A 17,374-nucleotide genomic window follows, 5' to 3' on the forward strand; every position below is an offset into this window, starting at 1 on the left:
TTTCAATTCTCCTGCTCTTGCACATTTTGTTTTGAGTTTAGAATCATCTGCTGTCTTTAAAGATGTCACTCGTCCTTCAAATTCCACCTCATCTATCAGAGTGTTTAAGACTCTGTGCTTCCATTTCAAAGGGCACGGGTTTGATCTCTGGTTTCAGAAATAAGATCCCCCATGCTGATCGGGTGAAGCCAAAAGATAAATACATAAAAGCATATCACAGTCTTTGTATAGTTAGCTCTGCCCGCTCTTCTTCTATAGCGTTAGTTGATCTCTTTTTGTGTTAGTGCCATTCCTCTACTATAGCACTTATACCAGCTAGCAGTAACTGCGTCTTTCCATCTTTGTTTTCCCAGTACCTAGGCCAGTAATTTGGAGAAGGAAATGGCAACCCACTCCAGTATTCTTGCCTGGAGAATCCCAGGGACAGAGGAGCCTGGTGGGCTGCCATCTATGGGGTTGCAGAGAGTCGGACATGACTGAAGCGACTTAGCAGCAGCAGCAGAGCCCAGTAATTGGCACATTGAAAGAAAGTGAAAGTCAAAGTCACTCAGTCGTGTCTGACTCTTTATGAACCCATGGACTAAACAGTCCATAGAATTCTCCAGGCCAGAATAGGCCGGAGTAGGTAGCCTTTCCCTTCTCCAGGGGATCTTCCCAGCCCAGGGATTGAACCCAGATCTCCCACATTGATCTCCCACATTGCAGGCGGATTATTTACCAGCTGAGCCAGGAGGGAAGCTCAAGAATACTGGAGTGGGTAGCCTATCCCTTCTCCAGCGGATCTTCCCAACCCAGGAATTGAACTGGGGTCTCCTGCATTGCAGACGGATTCTTTACCAACTGAGCTGTGAGGGAAGCCCTCATTTGGCACATGCTGCTGCTGCTGCTGCTAAGTCGCTTTAGTTGTGTCTGACTCTGTGCGACCCCATAGATGGCAGCCCAATAGGCTCCTCTGTCCCTGGGATTCTCCAGGCAAGAACACTGGAGTGGGTTGCCATTTCCTTCTCCAATGCATGAAAGTGAAAACTGAAAGTGAAGTCGCTCAGTCATGTCTGACTCAGCGACCCCATGGACTGTAGCCTACCAGGCTCCTCTGTCCATGGGATTTTCCAGGCAAGAGTACTGGAGTGGGGTGCCATTGCCTTCTCCTCATTTGGCACATAGTCAAAGCTTAATAATTGTTAGTGAGTCTGATTTTTTGATATATGGCATTTAGAATATCTAAGGGGCATCCAGGTGGAGAAGTTCTGTCCATCTGGAGAGTGGTAGCAGTGGCTGTAACTGACTTTAAAGTAATGCTTTTAACTCCTAATCCGAATTACGTAAGCACAGAATGGTAAAGTAAGAAAAATGTTGTGTAGGACGCCCCATTTAGGGAATAAACAGAGGAAAAGAAGACAGAAAAGAGAGAGAGAGAGATTAGGAAGAAACTGCCAAGAGCAGAGGATGGAGCCTGGCACATAAAATATCCCTTTTTAGATGTCTTGAAAAAAAAAAACCAAAAAACAAGCATAATCTAGTTTACAGATGCTGTAACCAAGTTAGTCATATCTTTCAGATCTTATCCTGTGTATAGCTGTACTTCTAAAGGATGGCATTCGGTTTGTAACCTGCTTTTCACGCTTCATCTCCGGAAACATCTTTAAGTGAACGTTCTCCTACATTGTTTTTAATAGCATCCCACAGTAGGACCTATTGGATTTCCCAGACGGCGCTAGCGGTAAAGAATCCGCCTGCCAGTGCAGGAGACATGAGATGCCAGTTCGATCCCTGGGTGGGGAATCCCCATGGACAGAGGAGCCCGGCGGGCTAGTCAGTCCGTAGGGTCGAAAAGAGTCGGACACAACTAAAGCAACCTAGCACGCATGGCGCCTAGGACCTGTATAGGACCTTTCTATACAGTGTTGCCCGAAGTTAAAACGGAGATGGGGTTGGTGGGGGTGGTGCGGGGTGGGGGGCGGAGATGGGGTGGGTGGGATGAGGGGCGGGAAGTTGGGGGGCGTGAGAAAGAGCCTATCAAATTGGAAAGCCCTTAGGTGCCTCAGAGGGGCTTTCCAGGTGGAGCTAGTGGTAAAGAGGGCTTCCCTTGTGGCTCAGGTGGTAAAGAATCCGCCTGCAATGCGGGAGACCTGGGTTCGATCCCTGGCTTCGATCCCTGGCTTGGGAAGATCCCCTGGAGAGGGAAAGGCTACCCATTCCAGTATTCTGGCCTGGAGAATTCCATGGTATGTAAAGTCCATGGGGTTGCAAAGAGTCGGACTCACTCACTCAGTGGTAAAGAACCCGCCTGCCAATGTAGGAGACTTAGGAGACGCAGGTTCGATCCCTGGGTCGGGAAGATCCCCTAGAGGAGGAAATGGGAAACCACTCGTGTTCTCGTCTGGAGAATCCCATGTACGGAGGAGCCTGGCGGGCTACAGTCCGCGGGGTCACAGTGAGTCTGACACAACTGAAGCGGTTGAGCACGCACGCGGGTGCCTCGGTGCGGTGAGGGCGCCGGGAAAGCAGAGACGGAGCCCCCGGGCGCAGGCGGGGCCGGGGGTCTGCGGGGTCGCGGGGCGGCGGCAGGAGGGAGGAAGGGGCGGGGCGGCGCGGCGCGGGGCGGGGCGGTTACTCAGGGCGGGCAGTTCAAACCGAAGGAGGGAAAAGGCGGCGGCCCCACGCGGACCCGGCGTGGAGGTTGCCATAGCCGAGCATCCCTGGGGACGAGGCCGCGGCTCCTCGGCGGCGCTCGGGCGGCTGCCGCCCACACATCCCCGCCCGGCACGTCGGCGCGGTGGGCGCGGCCGCCCCGGGGCCCCCAGGTGGGCGGGAGCGGGGACGCCAGGTGCGTGAGGGCGGCCGGCCTCTGGGCGTCCCCAGCCCGGCGCCCGCTCAGCTTCCCAGGGCCCGCGACGAGAGAGGCGCCCCGACACGGTTCGCCTTCCTCTCGCTCTGGTTCCAGGCGACGCCCGCCCGTCCTCGGCGTCGTCGGCGGCGTCCTGGGGCCGGCCCGGCCTCCCTCAGCCAGCCCGGCCTGGGGAGGGTCCGCGGACCGACGAGCGGCCTGGTTGAAGCCCCCGGGGAGACCGTTAACCAGACACCCGCCGACGGCACCTCGTGCAGGAGACGACCGCGCAGCAGCTGACCCTGCGTGGTCAGAGAGCCGAATTGGGGCCGTTTTCCTCCGTCCCGAGACTAGCTGGAGCACACAGAGATATGACAATTTCTGTTGTCTGGAAAGCTGGGGGGAATTCAAAGTGATTTAGGTCTTTTAAAGCGTTAGAAAATAATCCCGATAGCACGTACTTGAGGTATCCTTCAAATCTTAGCCGGCATCGTGCTGCTACTGCACGTTTCCATTAATTGTTTAAAATTATTTAGTTGTCTCTTTAAGTGGTATTACTTTGGCGTGAATTTTAAAGGCAAAGTGAGAAATTTCCTTTATCGGAAGCCTACGTAACGTTGGCGTCTAAGAACTCGAGATTTACTGATGGTAAGATGTTGTACTTTAACAAATGAAGGAAATTCGGTTTTAATAACTTTAAGTACTTCATTGAGTTAACCAGTGTTTGTTTTGTTTTTCTTTTTCAAAGAGCACTATAGAGATGTGTGTTCTTAATCCTTATCAGGAGCTTGATTTTAAAAAAATGAATATTGAAGAGGCTTGTTTGTTTCGTCAGTGAACTGTTGGATCAGTGAAACTGAGCAAGTCAACCGGCATTCCACGATTTTGCATAAATACTTTTGAAGTTTGAAAAACCACATTTTGAGACCAGTGCCTTGGGTTGAAAATGATGAAAGATGAAAAAAAAATGATGACACCAGAGAAAGCACGGTGGAAGCAATTTCAAATGGGTAGATGAACAAAAGGAAAATCGGAAGTTTTTTGTATGTTTAAAGCAAGTGGTCTGTGGTTTGTAGCGGGGAGAGGATTTTATTTGCATCCCTGCTTTTGTTTCCATCAATTTGCCTCTCAGGTTCCCAAATTCGAGCATGGTGAGACACCTAGTGGTGAAGTAGAAGAATAGTTACATTTGTTTTAATTTTTAAACGTTTTAAAAAGGCTCGGACCTAACTTTACCAAATGACATGAGAGAAAACTATTACTTAATAAAGTGATTTTCGGAGAGTAGGAAACATTCGTGTGTGGAGGTGTAATTTGAAAACAAAAATTGTTTTAAAATATGAAATACAGAAAGCAAAATTTGATCATCTTGGCTGGTAAGCAGGTACAGAAGAGATCAGTGATTGTCACAATCTGAGGGAATCTAAATCAGAAGAGAACATGTGTGAGATTTACCAAAATAGAATATAAGTTTTAAAAGTTGAAAAACACTTACTTTGCCCAGTAATAACGATCATTGCACCACAAATAAACAATTTGGTTTTTTGGTTAGAATAGCAATTTTTTAAAAAACATATTCACTTACATGTTTAACTGATAGAACTTAGGCATAAATAACGTTCCCAGTATACTCAACTAACAATATATCTTCCCAGGATCTTTTAGAGAAGAATCATGTTTTCGGTCTGGAGAAAACTTTAAAAGAATGACAGTTTTCTTAGTGTCCTTTGAATAATCTGGAGAAATAACTTTCTTATACTTTAAGATTTAATTCAAGTTTCTAAAAAGTTTAAGATTTAATTCAAGTTCCTAAAAAGGAACGCAGTGATACGGTTGAAAAGGTTAAAGAGTCAAGTATTTCCTTAAAAAAAGTGAAATGTTTCCTAGTGTCCTTCCTTGCAAATATAATACTGAATCACATTTCTTCTCTAAGTAATGTACTTAAATTCTTTATTTTCAATTTAAGAATATTATAAAGAGTGGGTTCCCGTGTAGAAAATATTTACCAGATGAGACACGAATGAGTATAACCTGCCAGGTTTGAGATGGCCTGTGGGGCTTTGGTTCATTTTGGTTAGCTCAAGAATATGTTACTAATTTATCAGTGAGCCAAAGAGCCTTTGCAAAGGTGAAAGCCTTGGAATTCAGACCTTGTGAATGGTCAGAAAGACCAGGTTTCTGAGACAAGCCCATGTTACAAGTATGAGTAACATTATCCTAGAGTTGCTTTGCTGAATTGCTGTTTATCCTAGTGGCTGACTCACTTGACCAGTGGTCAAAATCAGCATATCGTTTTTTTTAAGCATCTTTATTTACATTGCAGAAATCTGGAAGGAAATATCCACTTGACTAAATATAGGCCAGCACAAATAAGCTAGAATGTTAGAACTACAATAATGTACTTTAGCGCTGTAAAAATTATAAGGTAATACAATCATCTAAAAATTATGCCCTGAGGTTTTTTTCCTCAAGTGTAGTTAATGAAAATATCTGTGCACAGTGCCTAGACTATGCTTAGTCAGGTAATCTGTGAATATTTATATCCCGGAAATTTTGGTCTTTATGATGTTGAAACACTGTCGTATGTAAGATATACATGAGTATATTGCAGAGGAGATTTGTTTTTTTAAAGTAACTTTTTTTATTGCCGTACAATTTTCCATAATCATCTGTGCTCATAACAAGTATTTTGGTATTAGCTGCCAGGCTATTAATTTCAAAGGAAGAATAAAATTTGTTTTCACTTTGTAGAAACAGAGATTTTGAAGATGTCAGAAAGGCATTCAGGTGAAGCCGGCACTGGAGCAGGAAATGAGGTGGACTCTCCTATTGTCAGAGTCAAGTCCTCCAGCTTTGGAGACCTTTGTTCCACATCTTCTTTTCAAGATAGTGGCTACAGTGAGCTGTTAAAATCGTGCAGCTTTGATAATACAGATAAAGAATTATTTGGAAAGAAAGAAAGAGGCTCAACATTGATCCACGAATATCCTGAAACTTCAAGTTTGGCCTTAACCTATAGTTTAGAGTCTCCCATTCAAAGAAAGAGATTTGTCTTCCTCAGGAAGGAAAATGATAAAACCCCAGAACTTTGCGAAACTCCTAAAGTCAGTAGAAAAAAACATTTGCTGCGCAGAAGATTGGACATATCTTTCTCTCTTCTAGACAGGGACGTTGAATCACACAGCAGTTCCCTAGAAAGTTGTACAAGCCAAGTTCCCAATTTAGAAAAAAATATTCCAAGCAGTGCTTCAGGTTTTCCAAGGCAAGGTGATTTTAGTTCTTCAGTTACTAGCACTTTGAGAACAGGAGAAGTAACTTCCAGCAGTCAAAAATTGAGACTTGATTTTTCTCAACAGAAGACTTCCACAGTGGATGATTCCAAAGATGACTGTGGCCTATTTGAAGTTGAATGTATATCTCCGATTCAGGGCAGTAATTTTAAAGACTCTATCACACATGACTTTAGTGACAGCAGTCTATGTATTAATAATGAGAATACATATCCTGAACTTCTGGGCTCTTCTGTTGGTGGAACAAGCTGTAGAACAGATGAGGACATATTTGTGACTCCAATCAGTAATCTTGTACCAAGTGTTAAATTTAACGCAAGTCGAAGATTCTCTCCTTCAGCTGGAGTGAGACGCAATATTTCGACCCCTGAAGACAGCGGTTTCAACTCACTTTGCTTGGATAAATCAGAAGATTCCCTATCTGAGCAAGAGGGCTCTTTCCAAGAACTACTTCAGAAACATAAGGGAACTCTCAAAGTCAGGGACACCATAAAAAAGTCAAGGCGTCTTGGAAGATTGAGAAGACTGTCCACCCTTCGGGAGCAAGGCTCACAATCTGAGACAGAAGAAGAAAACCAGACCTACCTCTCTAGCTCTGAATCAACACCAGCGACCACTTCAGACGTTTCGGAGAGCCAGCCGAGCAGTGACAATAAGAGTGAGGATTTAAGCTTTAAGAATTTATCAAAGACCCCAGCCTTGCAATTAGTTCATGAGCTTTTTATGAAAAGCAAAAGGAAAAGATTCCAGCAAAACGGTGCACATGAATTGTTAGAAGAAAGGGACGGGGGGAAAATAGCTGTACTACAGCGTGTACTTGCAGGACTGATTGGCAAGAAAATGGGTATAGAAAAACTGGACATCTTAACAGAATTAAAGTACAGAAATCTAAAGCATGTTCTTGCTATGGTTTTAGATTCCTTGACTGCGGAAAGCCTGTGTAGGTAAGATTTTTTTTTCCCCCTGAAATAAAACTGCCTTTTTATCACTTTCTTTTTTTTAAGGTGGAAAACTTTTCTGTTAGTTGGATAGCTTTTTAAAATTTTGTTTTATTATCTCTGCCTTGGTTACTTTATATTTTATCAAAATGGTTAAGTGAAATTCTTCAGTGTCAGAAATTTCAGTATCTTGAATGCTGCTTCATAAGTAAACAGAAACTGAGTCACATATATAGAAGTATTGAGGATAGGAACTAGTTACAAGACTAAATTGAGACTTTGTTTATACTGGCAGTTTTGCAAAGTGCAGGACTATCAGAAGACAAGCCCCATTGGTATGCCAGGACCAGGAAGGAGAGAAGCCATGTGGAACAGGATTTCTGCAAGGTCATGGTTGAGGCAGGACAAGTGAGAGAGTTAGTCAGTCTCTTTTTCCATAGGTATATGTCAAGAGTTTGTTTCATCGAATCCTTATTCTTTTCTGACTCCTACTTCTATTGAAACCCTTCTTCACCTTTTCCCCATAAACTGCTGCTGCTGCTAAGTTGCTTCAGTCGTGTCCGACTCTGTGCGACCCCATACACAGCAGCCCACCAGGCTCCGCCATCATAAACTAAGTGTCGGTTATTGTACAGAATTGTAGAATTTCATTGCTAGAAGTCTTCTGAAATGTCTAGTCCTATCACGTATTTGCAGATGAGAAAACTGAGCTCTAGAGAAGTTAAGCGACCTGCCAACAGTCACTCAAGGAGATAGGAATGGATGCAGATCTATAACTGAGCCCTCTGATTTCTAAGCGCGTATTTCCCCACAAACTCTTGTTAAGGTTTCAGTCCTTTCAGAATAGTGAAATAGAATTTGATCAGGAGTGTCTTTGGTGTAACTCAAATAGGATAATAAGAAAGATTAATGACCTATATGTCTATGCCTTAAAAAATGTTCAAATGAGATAAATTATTTTTTTTAAAAATCAGGGATATGGCTATGATATAGGGGTTTTGTTTTTACACGATGGAATATTTGGATACAGACTAGTTAAAACTTGGCTGACCCTTTTAGGTACTTGCTTGTGGGACAAATGGTATTCAGTCATATTGCAATGTAAGTGAAAGTTCACATTGCAATAATTGCCTTCCCTGCTCATCCCTCAAAATTTCTAGTATTTGCACTGCAGAGTGCATGTGTAACTTGTCAGTGCTTATTCTTGGAAATGTGAGAGACTGGACTCAGTTGAAATAGCTGAGGCAAACACCCAACTATGTATTGATGGCTCATTTCTTCTCCATTAATGAGTGACTTTCTGCCAGTTCCTCTCTATCTGATTCAAGGCACCTGTGTCAGCTTTGGTTCAGTTCAGTTCAGTTGCTCAGTCGTGTCCAACTCTTTGCGAGAGGCAATGGCAACTGAGGTAGCTGGAAGGAGAGTAGTGTTGACAACTCAGGTGTAACCTGGGGCCCTCCATAACCTTCTCCTAACCTCATTCACTTTTATTGATAAATAAGCACTCACTGGACATAAATTATGTTTTTTTCTTTAGCTGCTTTGTTCTCATAAACTTTGGTTTACAAAATAAAAACTTTGTAGTGCTGCTCATAATAATATTTATTATAGCTGACCCTTGGACAACCAGAAAATAGGGGTGCTGACCCTCTGGTGTGCAGCCTAAAATCTTTGTATAACTTATAGTCAGCTCTCCACATCCATGGTTCGGCATCCCTGGATTCAACTGACCAGGGGCTGTGTAGTATTTACCGTGGGAAAAAATCCACATGTAAGTGGACCCACAGAGTTCAAAGCCATGTTGTTCAGGTATGTGCTTAGTCACTCAGTCGTGTCTGACTCTTTGCAACGCAACGAACTGTAGCCCACACACTCCTCTGTCCATGGGATTTTCCATGCAAGAATACTGATGTTGTTCAGGGCTCAGCTGTATCTGGCATTTAGTAGTTCCAATACAGGATTGATTGTTTTTGTGTTTGTTTACTCAAAATGACAGATATTTGTTAAATACAATAATAGGAGAAATTTATATAATCTGTTGCACTGTAGCTGATAATCATTTGTGGCATGTCATGTTCCAAGTTTTAAATATTAGTGTTACATATAAGTTAAATCCTCTTAATCAGTCTCCCAGTGGACTCACTTGGGTTTATATGAAACTTTGTTTTATTTCCTTAACCATTTATAAGATAGTAACCTATCAATATGATGCTGACGTATTTTAATAGGTCTTCTTTCACAGCTATGCAAATCAAGTCATATTTTTAATGTGAAATTTTAGCTTTAAATTAGCTATCCAAAATCTTTAAAAACAGGTTTCTCTTATTGCCATATGTAAAAAAAGCGAATTCTGTGGCATATATGCAATATAAGGACTGATCTTTTTGTTACAGTGTTTGGAAAGTGAGCAGAAATTGGCGCGAAATTATTGTTCAAGATAAAAAAGCAAATCGAAGGAGGAAATTACATATCACACAACTGAAAACAAATTCTGAGGTAATGTATATAATGCTATTCTAAAACATATTTGTATGAGTATCTGATAATCACATATGTCTGGACAACCTAATTTGGTTTTCCTGCTATTCTTTAATCTTTCTCTTTATCAACATTCACTCGTAAGTCCTTTTTTAATCCTTTGGCCACACCACACTCTTGCAGAATCTCAGTTCCCCCACCAGGGATTGAATGGCAGTGAAAGCCCCAAATCCTAACTACTAGGCCGCCAGGGAACTCCCACATTCATAAACTCATTCCCCGCTGCCCCCAAACTCCATCTCTACCAAGTCCATAAACGGAGTGGACTAACTGAAATGAAGAACATCTTGCTGGGTTTTGTTGTTTAAGTATATATGCTGTTATGAGTATTTGATACCATTTTAATAGGATATGCCAAATCCTGTTCATAATTAGATATTGTTATAGCATTATCTGGAGAAGGCAATGGCACCCCACTCCAGTACTCTTGCCTGGAAAATCCCATGGACAGAGGAGCCTGGTAGGCTGAAGTCCGTGGGGTCGCTAAGAGTCGGATACGACTGAGTGACTTCACTTTCAGTTTTCACTTTCATGCATTGGAGAAGGAAATGGCAACCCACTCCAGTGTTCTTGCCTGGAGAATCCCAGGGACGGGGGAGCCTGGTGGGCTGCTGTCCATTGGGTCGCACAGAGTCGGACATGACTGAAGTGACTTAGCAGCAGCAGCAGCATAGCATTATCTATTCAGTCTTTTATGTGCTTCCCTAGTGGCTCAGCCGTAAAGAATCTGCTTGCAATGCAGAAGACCGCTTGCCAACGCAGGAGACGCCTGTTTGACCCCAGGATTGGGAAGCTCCCCTGGAGATGGAAATGGCAACCCACTTGAGTATCCTTGCCTGGGAAATCCCAGGGACAGAGGAGCCTGGAGGGCTCCAGTCTATGGGGTTGCAAGAGTTGGACATGACTTAGTGACTAAATCATCCAGTCTTGATGTAGTATACTTGTAGTATACTCTACTCAAGGAGAATCTTGAGTAGATAGTATATGCCAGTTGCTCACATTCCAGTTGTGAACATTTTTGACATGATCCCTGCTCTCTTGGAGCTCGTACACCTAATATAAACAAGTGATTACAATACAGGTGTGTTAGAGGAAGCTCAGAGTTATCTCTATTAGGACATTTAAAAGAAGTGTTTGATACTTGGGGATCAAGAGAAGGAAAAAATGCATCTCAGCTGAGACTTGAATAATGAGTTAGACAGGAAAGTTGTTTCAGCAGAGGGAATAGCATACATGAAGGCCTGGAGGTGAGTGAGCATGGCAGCTTAGTACTTGTAAAGCATCATGAACCTGCACTTTCTTAAAGATTTGAGGTCCAGCCCTGAAGTTATAAGCAAATTTTTATAGAAGCCGATTAATTCTTCATGGGGACACTATTTTGTGTAATAGATATCTGATGACTCTAGTACCCATATTTACTATGTATTCAACTTTTAGACCTTACTTAGGCATAAATGCCAAGAGAAACTCAGAATCAACTTCCTTATTCTTATTCTAGTAAAAAGTATATAATAACACAAGTAAACTTATAATTTGGCTAAATATAATTGAAATGAAGCATGTTGTGTTGTGCTTAGTCGCTCAGTCGTGTCTGACTCTTTGCGACCCCACAGACTGTAGCCTGCCAGGCTCCTCTGTCCATGGGGATTCTTCAGGCAAGAATACTGGAGTGGGTTGCCATGCCCTCCTCCAGGGGATCTTCTGAACCCAGGGAGGGAACCCAGGTCTCCCACAGTGCAGGCGGATTCTTTACCACCTGAGCCTCCAGGGAAATGAATCATAGTATAAACAAATATGAACACCCAGATACAGATTGAGGGTTTTCTCATTCCAAGGAAATATTAGGGACTGCTGTTAACTAAAGTATTGACTTTTATTTGAAAATGAGTTTTATCTTCTCACCTATGATAATCCTTCACAAGCTGCTTACTGCTGCAGCTGCTGGCTCTGGGAGCTTATAATATTGAAGATATTAATTGCCTTCTTAACATATCTTTTTAGAGTGGCACCCTACTGCTAAGGACAGACCAAAAAACAAATTTTTAAGAAAGTACCTGTTCATATTAAGCTTTTAGCTCCATGCATTCCTTACATCCTATGTAAAAGAAACATTGGCAAGCCTTTGGGTAATTCTAGATAAAGTATTCTACCTTATATCCTACTTTTTAAAAAGACTTGGTTTCCTAAAGAACTCTATTTTTTTCCTTACTTGAGTTTTCCCCCTTATTTTGATTTACTTTAAATTTTTTAAAAACTAAAAACAAGTACGTGGTTTAAAACATCAAATTGGACTTTGAAGCTTATAACAAAACACGTGTTTTCCTGCCCTTCCTGCTCTTGATTCTTGCCTCATCAAGGCAATCAGTTTCAGCTCTCTAGTTGTTCCTTTCCTTTTGATATTCACCTGCATATTTCTGAGTGGCGTGTCTTCACTGCTATTGCTTGTTTAGTTTTTTCTGTAGAGGAACTAGGTTAGTTCTCTAACCTCTCACTACTACCTGTCTACCCAGCTCTTCCTCTGAAGTCTTTTCTCCTAGTTTATGAATGTAATTACATCATCATTAGTGAATCAGGATTAGGTGCTGACATTATTAAGACTGCGTTGAGATTATTATGGCTTTTTGACAGCCGTAATGTATAGTACAGTATGATTATACCTAGTACACCTTTTTTCTTATATAACTTTTCTCCTCACAGTTAATAAGTTAATAATTGCCCAGTTTCTTTCTTTTTCCTCTCTTTCCCTTTCTCTCTCCTTCTCCTTCTCTCTCTCTTACTCGTTCTTTCTTTTTAGTGTTTCTCTATACAGATGCCTGACTCACCATCCACCAGAACTGGAATTCTCCTCTGTGTAAGTCTTAATAAACCAGGTATTCTACCTGTTCCTTCTTTTCTTCAGAGACATCATTCCAGATGCCCTTTGCCCTCTTGTTCCTGAATGAACTGGCTGCTTTCTACCTGCACTATCCTAATGTATATCATTAACCAAAACAGAAAAATTATAAAACAAAGTTGTTTGATGGTTTTCTTCACATGTGTATAGTGTCACTGAAAGATCCTTACGTGTGAAAAATAAAAGGCACACGCACCAGTTACGTGTAATAGGATCTCATTTTATCTGTTTGCCTTGCAGCAGTGAGAATGACCATAAAATTGGAATATTACACTATTTCCATCAAATGTCTTAATTTACTGTAGTCTTTACTTATAATCATGGAAATGAACAACAATAAGAGCCTCCCCTCTCACATTTAAATAAATTCTGGTATGGTGATAGTGCCTGTATTTTGAAAAATGTTGATACGCAACGAATATTTGCCTTCGTTGACTACTAGACCTTACACTGTTCAGAGATAGTAGCCCACATTTTAAGCTCTGGGAGGATAGGGGTTAGACTGTTTTATTCACTTGGCACCTATTAGGTGAAATCTTTGTTAAATGAGTGAATGTTCTTCTATGGCTGAAATTCGCTTTAACAATATATCTCTATTCATTTTTTGGTGCATGCATCATCACTGTGTTTGCCAACTGCATGGAAATCCAATGGGTGTTTTCTTTTAGAGTACTCTTGTGTCATATGCTTCTAGCCTAGGCCGCAAATCATTTATAGAATGTAACATATTGAATCCTTGAGTAAGTTCAACTGTATTCATCCTAATTTCTAAAAACCAGTAGTCATCGATTACACATATGCCTATGTTGTTAAGCTGTCAACTGCATAATTTTTCATGGCCAGCTAGCTTCATTCCTATACTTATCCTTCTACCATTTCTCGTGTTCTACCTCTTCCCCCTTTAGGAAACAATTCTGCAAAGAGAGGCTGTCAAGGGAGAGAAAACACAATAATAGTTGGACACTCAGGAAATTCACCTATAGTACATTTCATTTTAATAATTAGTTAAGGATGCCAGTTTGTTTAAAAAAAAAAACCTACAATGTTTTTTCTCATTTCCGACCTTAACAAAATAGAAGGCTATAAGGATTATTCACTGAAAATATTTCTTGGCTAACTATTTGAGTTGGAGAAGGAAATGGCAACCCACTCCAGTGTTCTTGCCTGGAGAATCCCAGGGACGGGGGAGCCTGGTGGCTGCCGTCTATGGGGTCGCACAGAGTTGGACATGACTGACGCAACTTAGCAGCAACTATTTGAGTGATGTGGAAATCCAGTTCAAATAAGAGATATTTTTTTCTCCTTTAAAAATATCAAAGCTGTTTAAACTCAAGTGTAAAAATGAATCAAGTTTTACGAGTATTTGGTATTTGTAAAAGCCAGACAAACAAATTGGGTTTCATGGTCTAACCAGGCCCATTAATTTTCTGACATGTGGCTGAAGTAAGAAATCTTCACAGAATTCCATGATATCCCATAGCAAATTTTGAAAAAATTTACCTCCTCTTTCACCTTGGCTTAAAAGGGGACTTGATAAACTCTGATTTGTGGCCAAATCCTGTCTATCACCTGTGTTTTTATAATAAGTTTTATTGGAACAGCCCTGCCCCATCATTTACATATCTCTGTAGCTGTGTTTGCTAAAATGACAGTTGACTAGCTTGCAACTATCTGGTCCTTTCCAGGAAAAATTTGCAAACTGATGCCTTAAACAGAAAAATAACCAATGATGCAGACTTAAAGCTAGCATTTATTGTTTCAACTTTGTATTTTTCTTTGACTTTTAAATGCTAGATAAGAGAATTTTTTTTTTTCTCTAAAAAGGAATGGTTTAGGGAGAAAATTCCAATGGTGCAGAAACCACTTCCAAACATGTTACATGTGCATCTGAAAGCTGTCCTGGAACTTTTGATAAGACAGTGTTGACCCCTCTTGTCTTTTACCGCAGGGGGCTATATTAAATGTTGAGGATGCCGCCACTCGGCTCCATCTGTTAAACCGATCAGCTTTAAGGTCTGTGCAAGCACAGGCTAGGACACCAGGTTTTCAGAAAGAACAAGCTTCAACATTTTCTCCTTGGGGAGAAGTTTTGACACCTATAGCAAGCTCTTCTGTTACTCACTTAAGTAGTAAACAGGAAGAATATGTCAAGGTGAGTATTTATCATAAGTTATTAGGAGTAAATATTTAGAGTTTGAAATAAAGCTGTCCTCTATGCGAAAATGGAAGATTTAGTGTGTGTGCTTTTACTGCAGGTTGCCAAAACACTTTTTATTGATGAAGCGTTAAAACCTTGCCCAAGGTGCCAGTCCCCTGCTAAGTACCAGCCTTATAAGAAAAGGGGGCTGTGCAGCCGCACAGCCTGTGGCTTTGACTTTTGTGTGCTGTGTTTGTGTGCTTATCATGGGTCTGAAGAATGTAGTAGAGGAGCAGCAAAGCCAAGAAATAGAAAAGATGTTCTTCCAGGAAGTGCCCAGAGTAAGCGGAATTTAAAACGCCTCTAAAGAGACTTTAAATATAAAAGAAGCATTCCCTCTGAGCAACATTTTGTGTGACTTAAAATTATGAGTATTTTGAAAGCATGCACATCTCCCCATCAATGACAGATGATGATTTATTTCCTGTTTTGTATATATTATGATCCATGTCATTGTATGTTTTCTTTGAAGTAGTGAGTTTTGGAAAAATCTAATTTTACTATGTCGTTTTTACTCATTTTAATAACTTAGTGTTTTTAAATAAAGAATTTTCAGTGTTATATGTATTTAACTGTTTCATGTAAAATTTAAAAACTGCATTTCATCACTATGTGTTGAAATGTTCTTCACTAATCACTTTTCAAAAATAGTTTTCCAGATAATATTAAAATTTTTGAACTTGAGACAGATGGCCTTATAGATTTCAAAATCTTTGAATATTTGACTGAAAATGAAATAAAATGTTTTCAGAAATTCTGTTGAGTTTACTCTATAATCTCAATCTTTCTCTTAATTTAGCAAGTGTCATATTTGGGCAGACTTCTGGTTAAATAAAATTTACTTAATATTGATAACTAAGAAGATGTAAAAAGTAAATTATTAGATATATGTGGTTATTCCAGTGAGAGTCTTAGTGAGTTAATAAATCCCCATAAGTCACACACAAGTTTCTTTTACCTTTGCTAAGTTGCTAAGTCACTTCAGTCGTGTCCGACTGTGCGGTCCAAGAGACGGCAGCCCACCAGGCTCCCCTGTTCCTGGGATTCTCCAGGCAAGAACACTGGAGTGGGTTGCCATTTCCTTCTCCAATGCAGGAAAGTGAAAAGTGAAAGGGAAGTCACTCAGTCATGTCCGACTCTTTGCGACCCCGTGGACTGCAGCCCACCAGGCTCCTCTGCCGTGGGCTTTTCCAGGCGAGAGTGCGGGAGTGGGTGCCATCGCCTCCTCCGTCTTTTACCTAGTTACATATGAAATGGTCAGCACTGCAGCGTAGGAACCTGGAATCCTCCCTCTAATCCATGCAGAGGCACTTTCTTATTGTTCCATGTTCCACAATCACACTGCCCTCTCAGTATGTCACATTTGGCATTTTGTGGTTACTCAGTTCACTAGAATATAATATTTTATTTCACTCTGGTGGTGAAAAAGTAGATTTTACCATGCTTAGTTTTAGAGATAAATAATCTCCATGTGTTATTCTCTACTTAAGGAACTGTTAAACAATGGAAGTTTAATTAAAAAAAAAATTTCTGGCTTTAAATTGGGATGAGTATTTAAATTGATATGAGTGAAAGAGTGTAAGGGCTTAATGCTATGCATTTAAATGAATTTATAATAAAAATAAAACTTTGTGAAGACAAAAGATCAGAGTAGGAATTCAAAAGTTAATGAATGAAGCTAATTCCAAGCTTCTTATTGGTAGGTTTTACAGTTACAGTGAGGTCAAGGGGTTGGTAGGTTAACTGGAAGAGGATCACGTGGTACTCATGAATAACTTTATTAAACAAAGTCTCCAGATATCCAGAAAATAATCATTATCCTAATTATTGTAAATTATTGATGTATTATTGCAACTGGCTGGCAACAGCTCCAGCAGCATCCTGTGCTTTTATTTATGTCTTTAATTTTCTCTCACCGTGAGACTAAGTTCTGTGAAGGCCTGGACTCTGTCATATTTGATTTAAATACCATTGTATCTGAGTACCTAGCCTGGTGCCAGGCAAGTAGCAGAGGCTCAGTAAATACTCATTGGATGAGTAGATTTGTTTTTAGTGCTACCAGTGTTACTTTATATCCAGGTAAACCATTATAATGCCGTCCTAATAATTTGTTAATTTTTAATGCTTGATTATACAAAAATGTAGAATCTAAATGATTTCTTCAGTTCAGTTCAGTTGCTCAGTTGTGTCCGACTCTGTGACCCGCTTGGACTGCAGCACACCAGGCTTCCCTGTCCATCACTAACTCCCGGAGCTTACTCAAACTCATGTTCATTGAGTCGGTGATGCCATCCAACCATCTCATCCTCTGTCATCCCCTTTCTCCTCTTGCCTTCTATCTTGCCCAGCATCACGGTCTTTTTCAGTGAGTCAGTTCTTTGCATCAGGTGACCAAAGTATTGGAGATTCAGCTTCAGCATCAGTCCTTCCAATGAATATTCAGGACTGATTTCCTTTAGGATGGACTGATTAGATCTCCTTGCAGTCCAAGGGATTCTCAAGAATCTTCTCCAACACCACAGTTCAAAAGCATCAATTCATCAGTGCTCAGCTTTCTTTACAGTCCAACTCTCACAACCATACATGACTACTGGAAAAAGCATAGCTTTGACTAGATGGACCTTTGTCGGTAAAGTAACATCTCTGCTTTTTAATATGCTCTCTAGGTTGGTCATAGCTTTTCTTCCAAGG

The 17,374-nt window shown here is 41.1% G+C and overlaps 1 protein-coding gene across 1 annotated transcript; it reads left to right on the forward strand.

Moving 5' to 3' along the window:
• Nucleotides 1-5,571: 5,571 nt before the first annotated feature.
• Nucleotides 5,572-15,076, forward strand: FBXO43 (F-box protein 43). Its single transcript, XM_027560634.1, has 4 exons — nucleotides 5,572-7,061; nucleotides 9,449-9,551; nucleotides 14,435-14,638; nucleotides 14,742-15,076. Exons 1-4 carry the CDS (start codon nucleotides 5,596-5,598, stop codon nucleotides 14,988-14,990), a joined length of 2,022 nt encoding a protein of 673 aa, XP_027416435.1. The 5' UTR covers nucleotides 5,572-5,595; the 3' UTR covers nucleotides 14,991-15,076.
• The last annotated feature ends 2,298 nt before the right edge of the window (nucleotides 15,077-17,374 follow it).

This window comes from Bos indicus x Bos taurus, chromosome 14 (assembly GCF_003369695.1).
Source record: "Bos indicus x Bos taurus breed Angus x Brahman F1 hybrid chromosome 14, Bos_hybrid_MaternalHap_v2.0, whole genome shotgun sequence".
Lineage (NCBI taxonomy): Eukaryota > Metazoa > Chordata > Mammalia > Artiodactyla > Bovidae > Bos > Bos indicus x Bos taurus.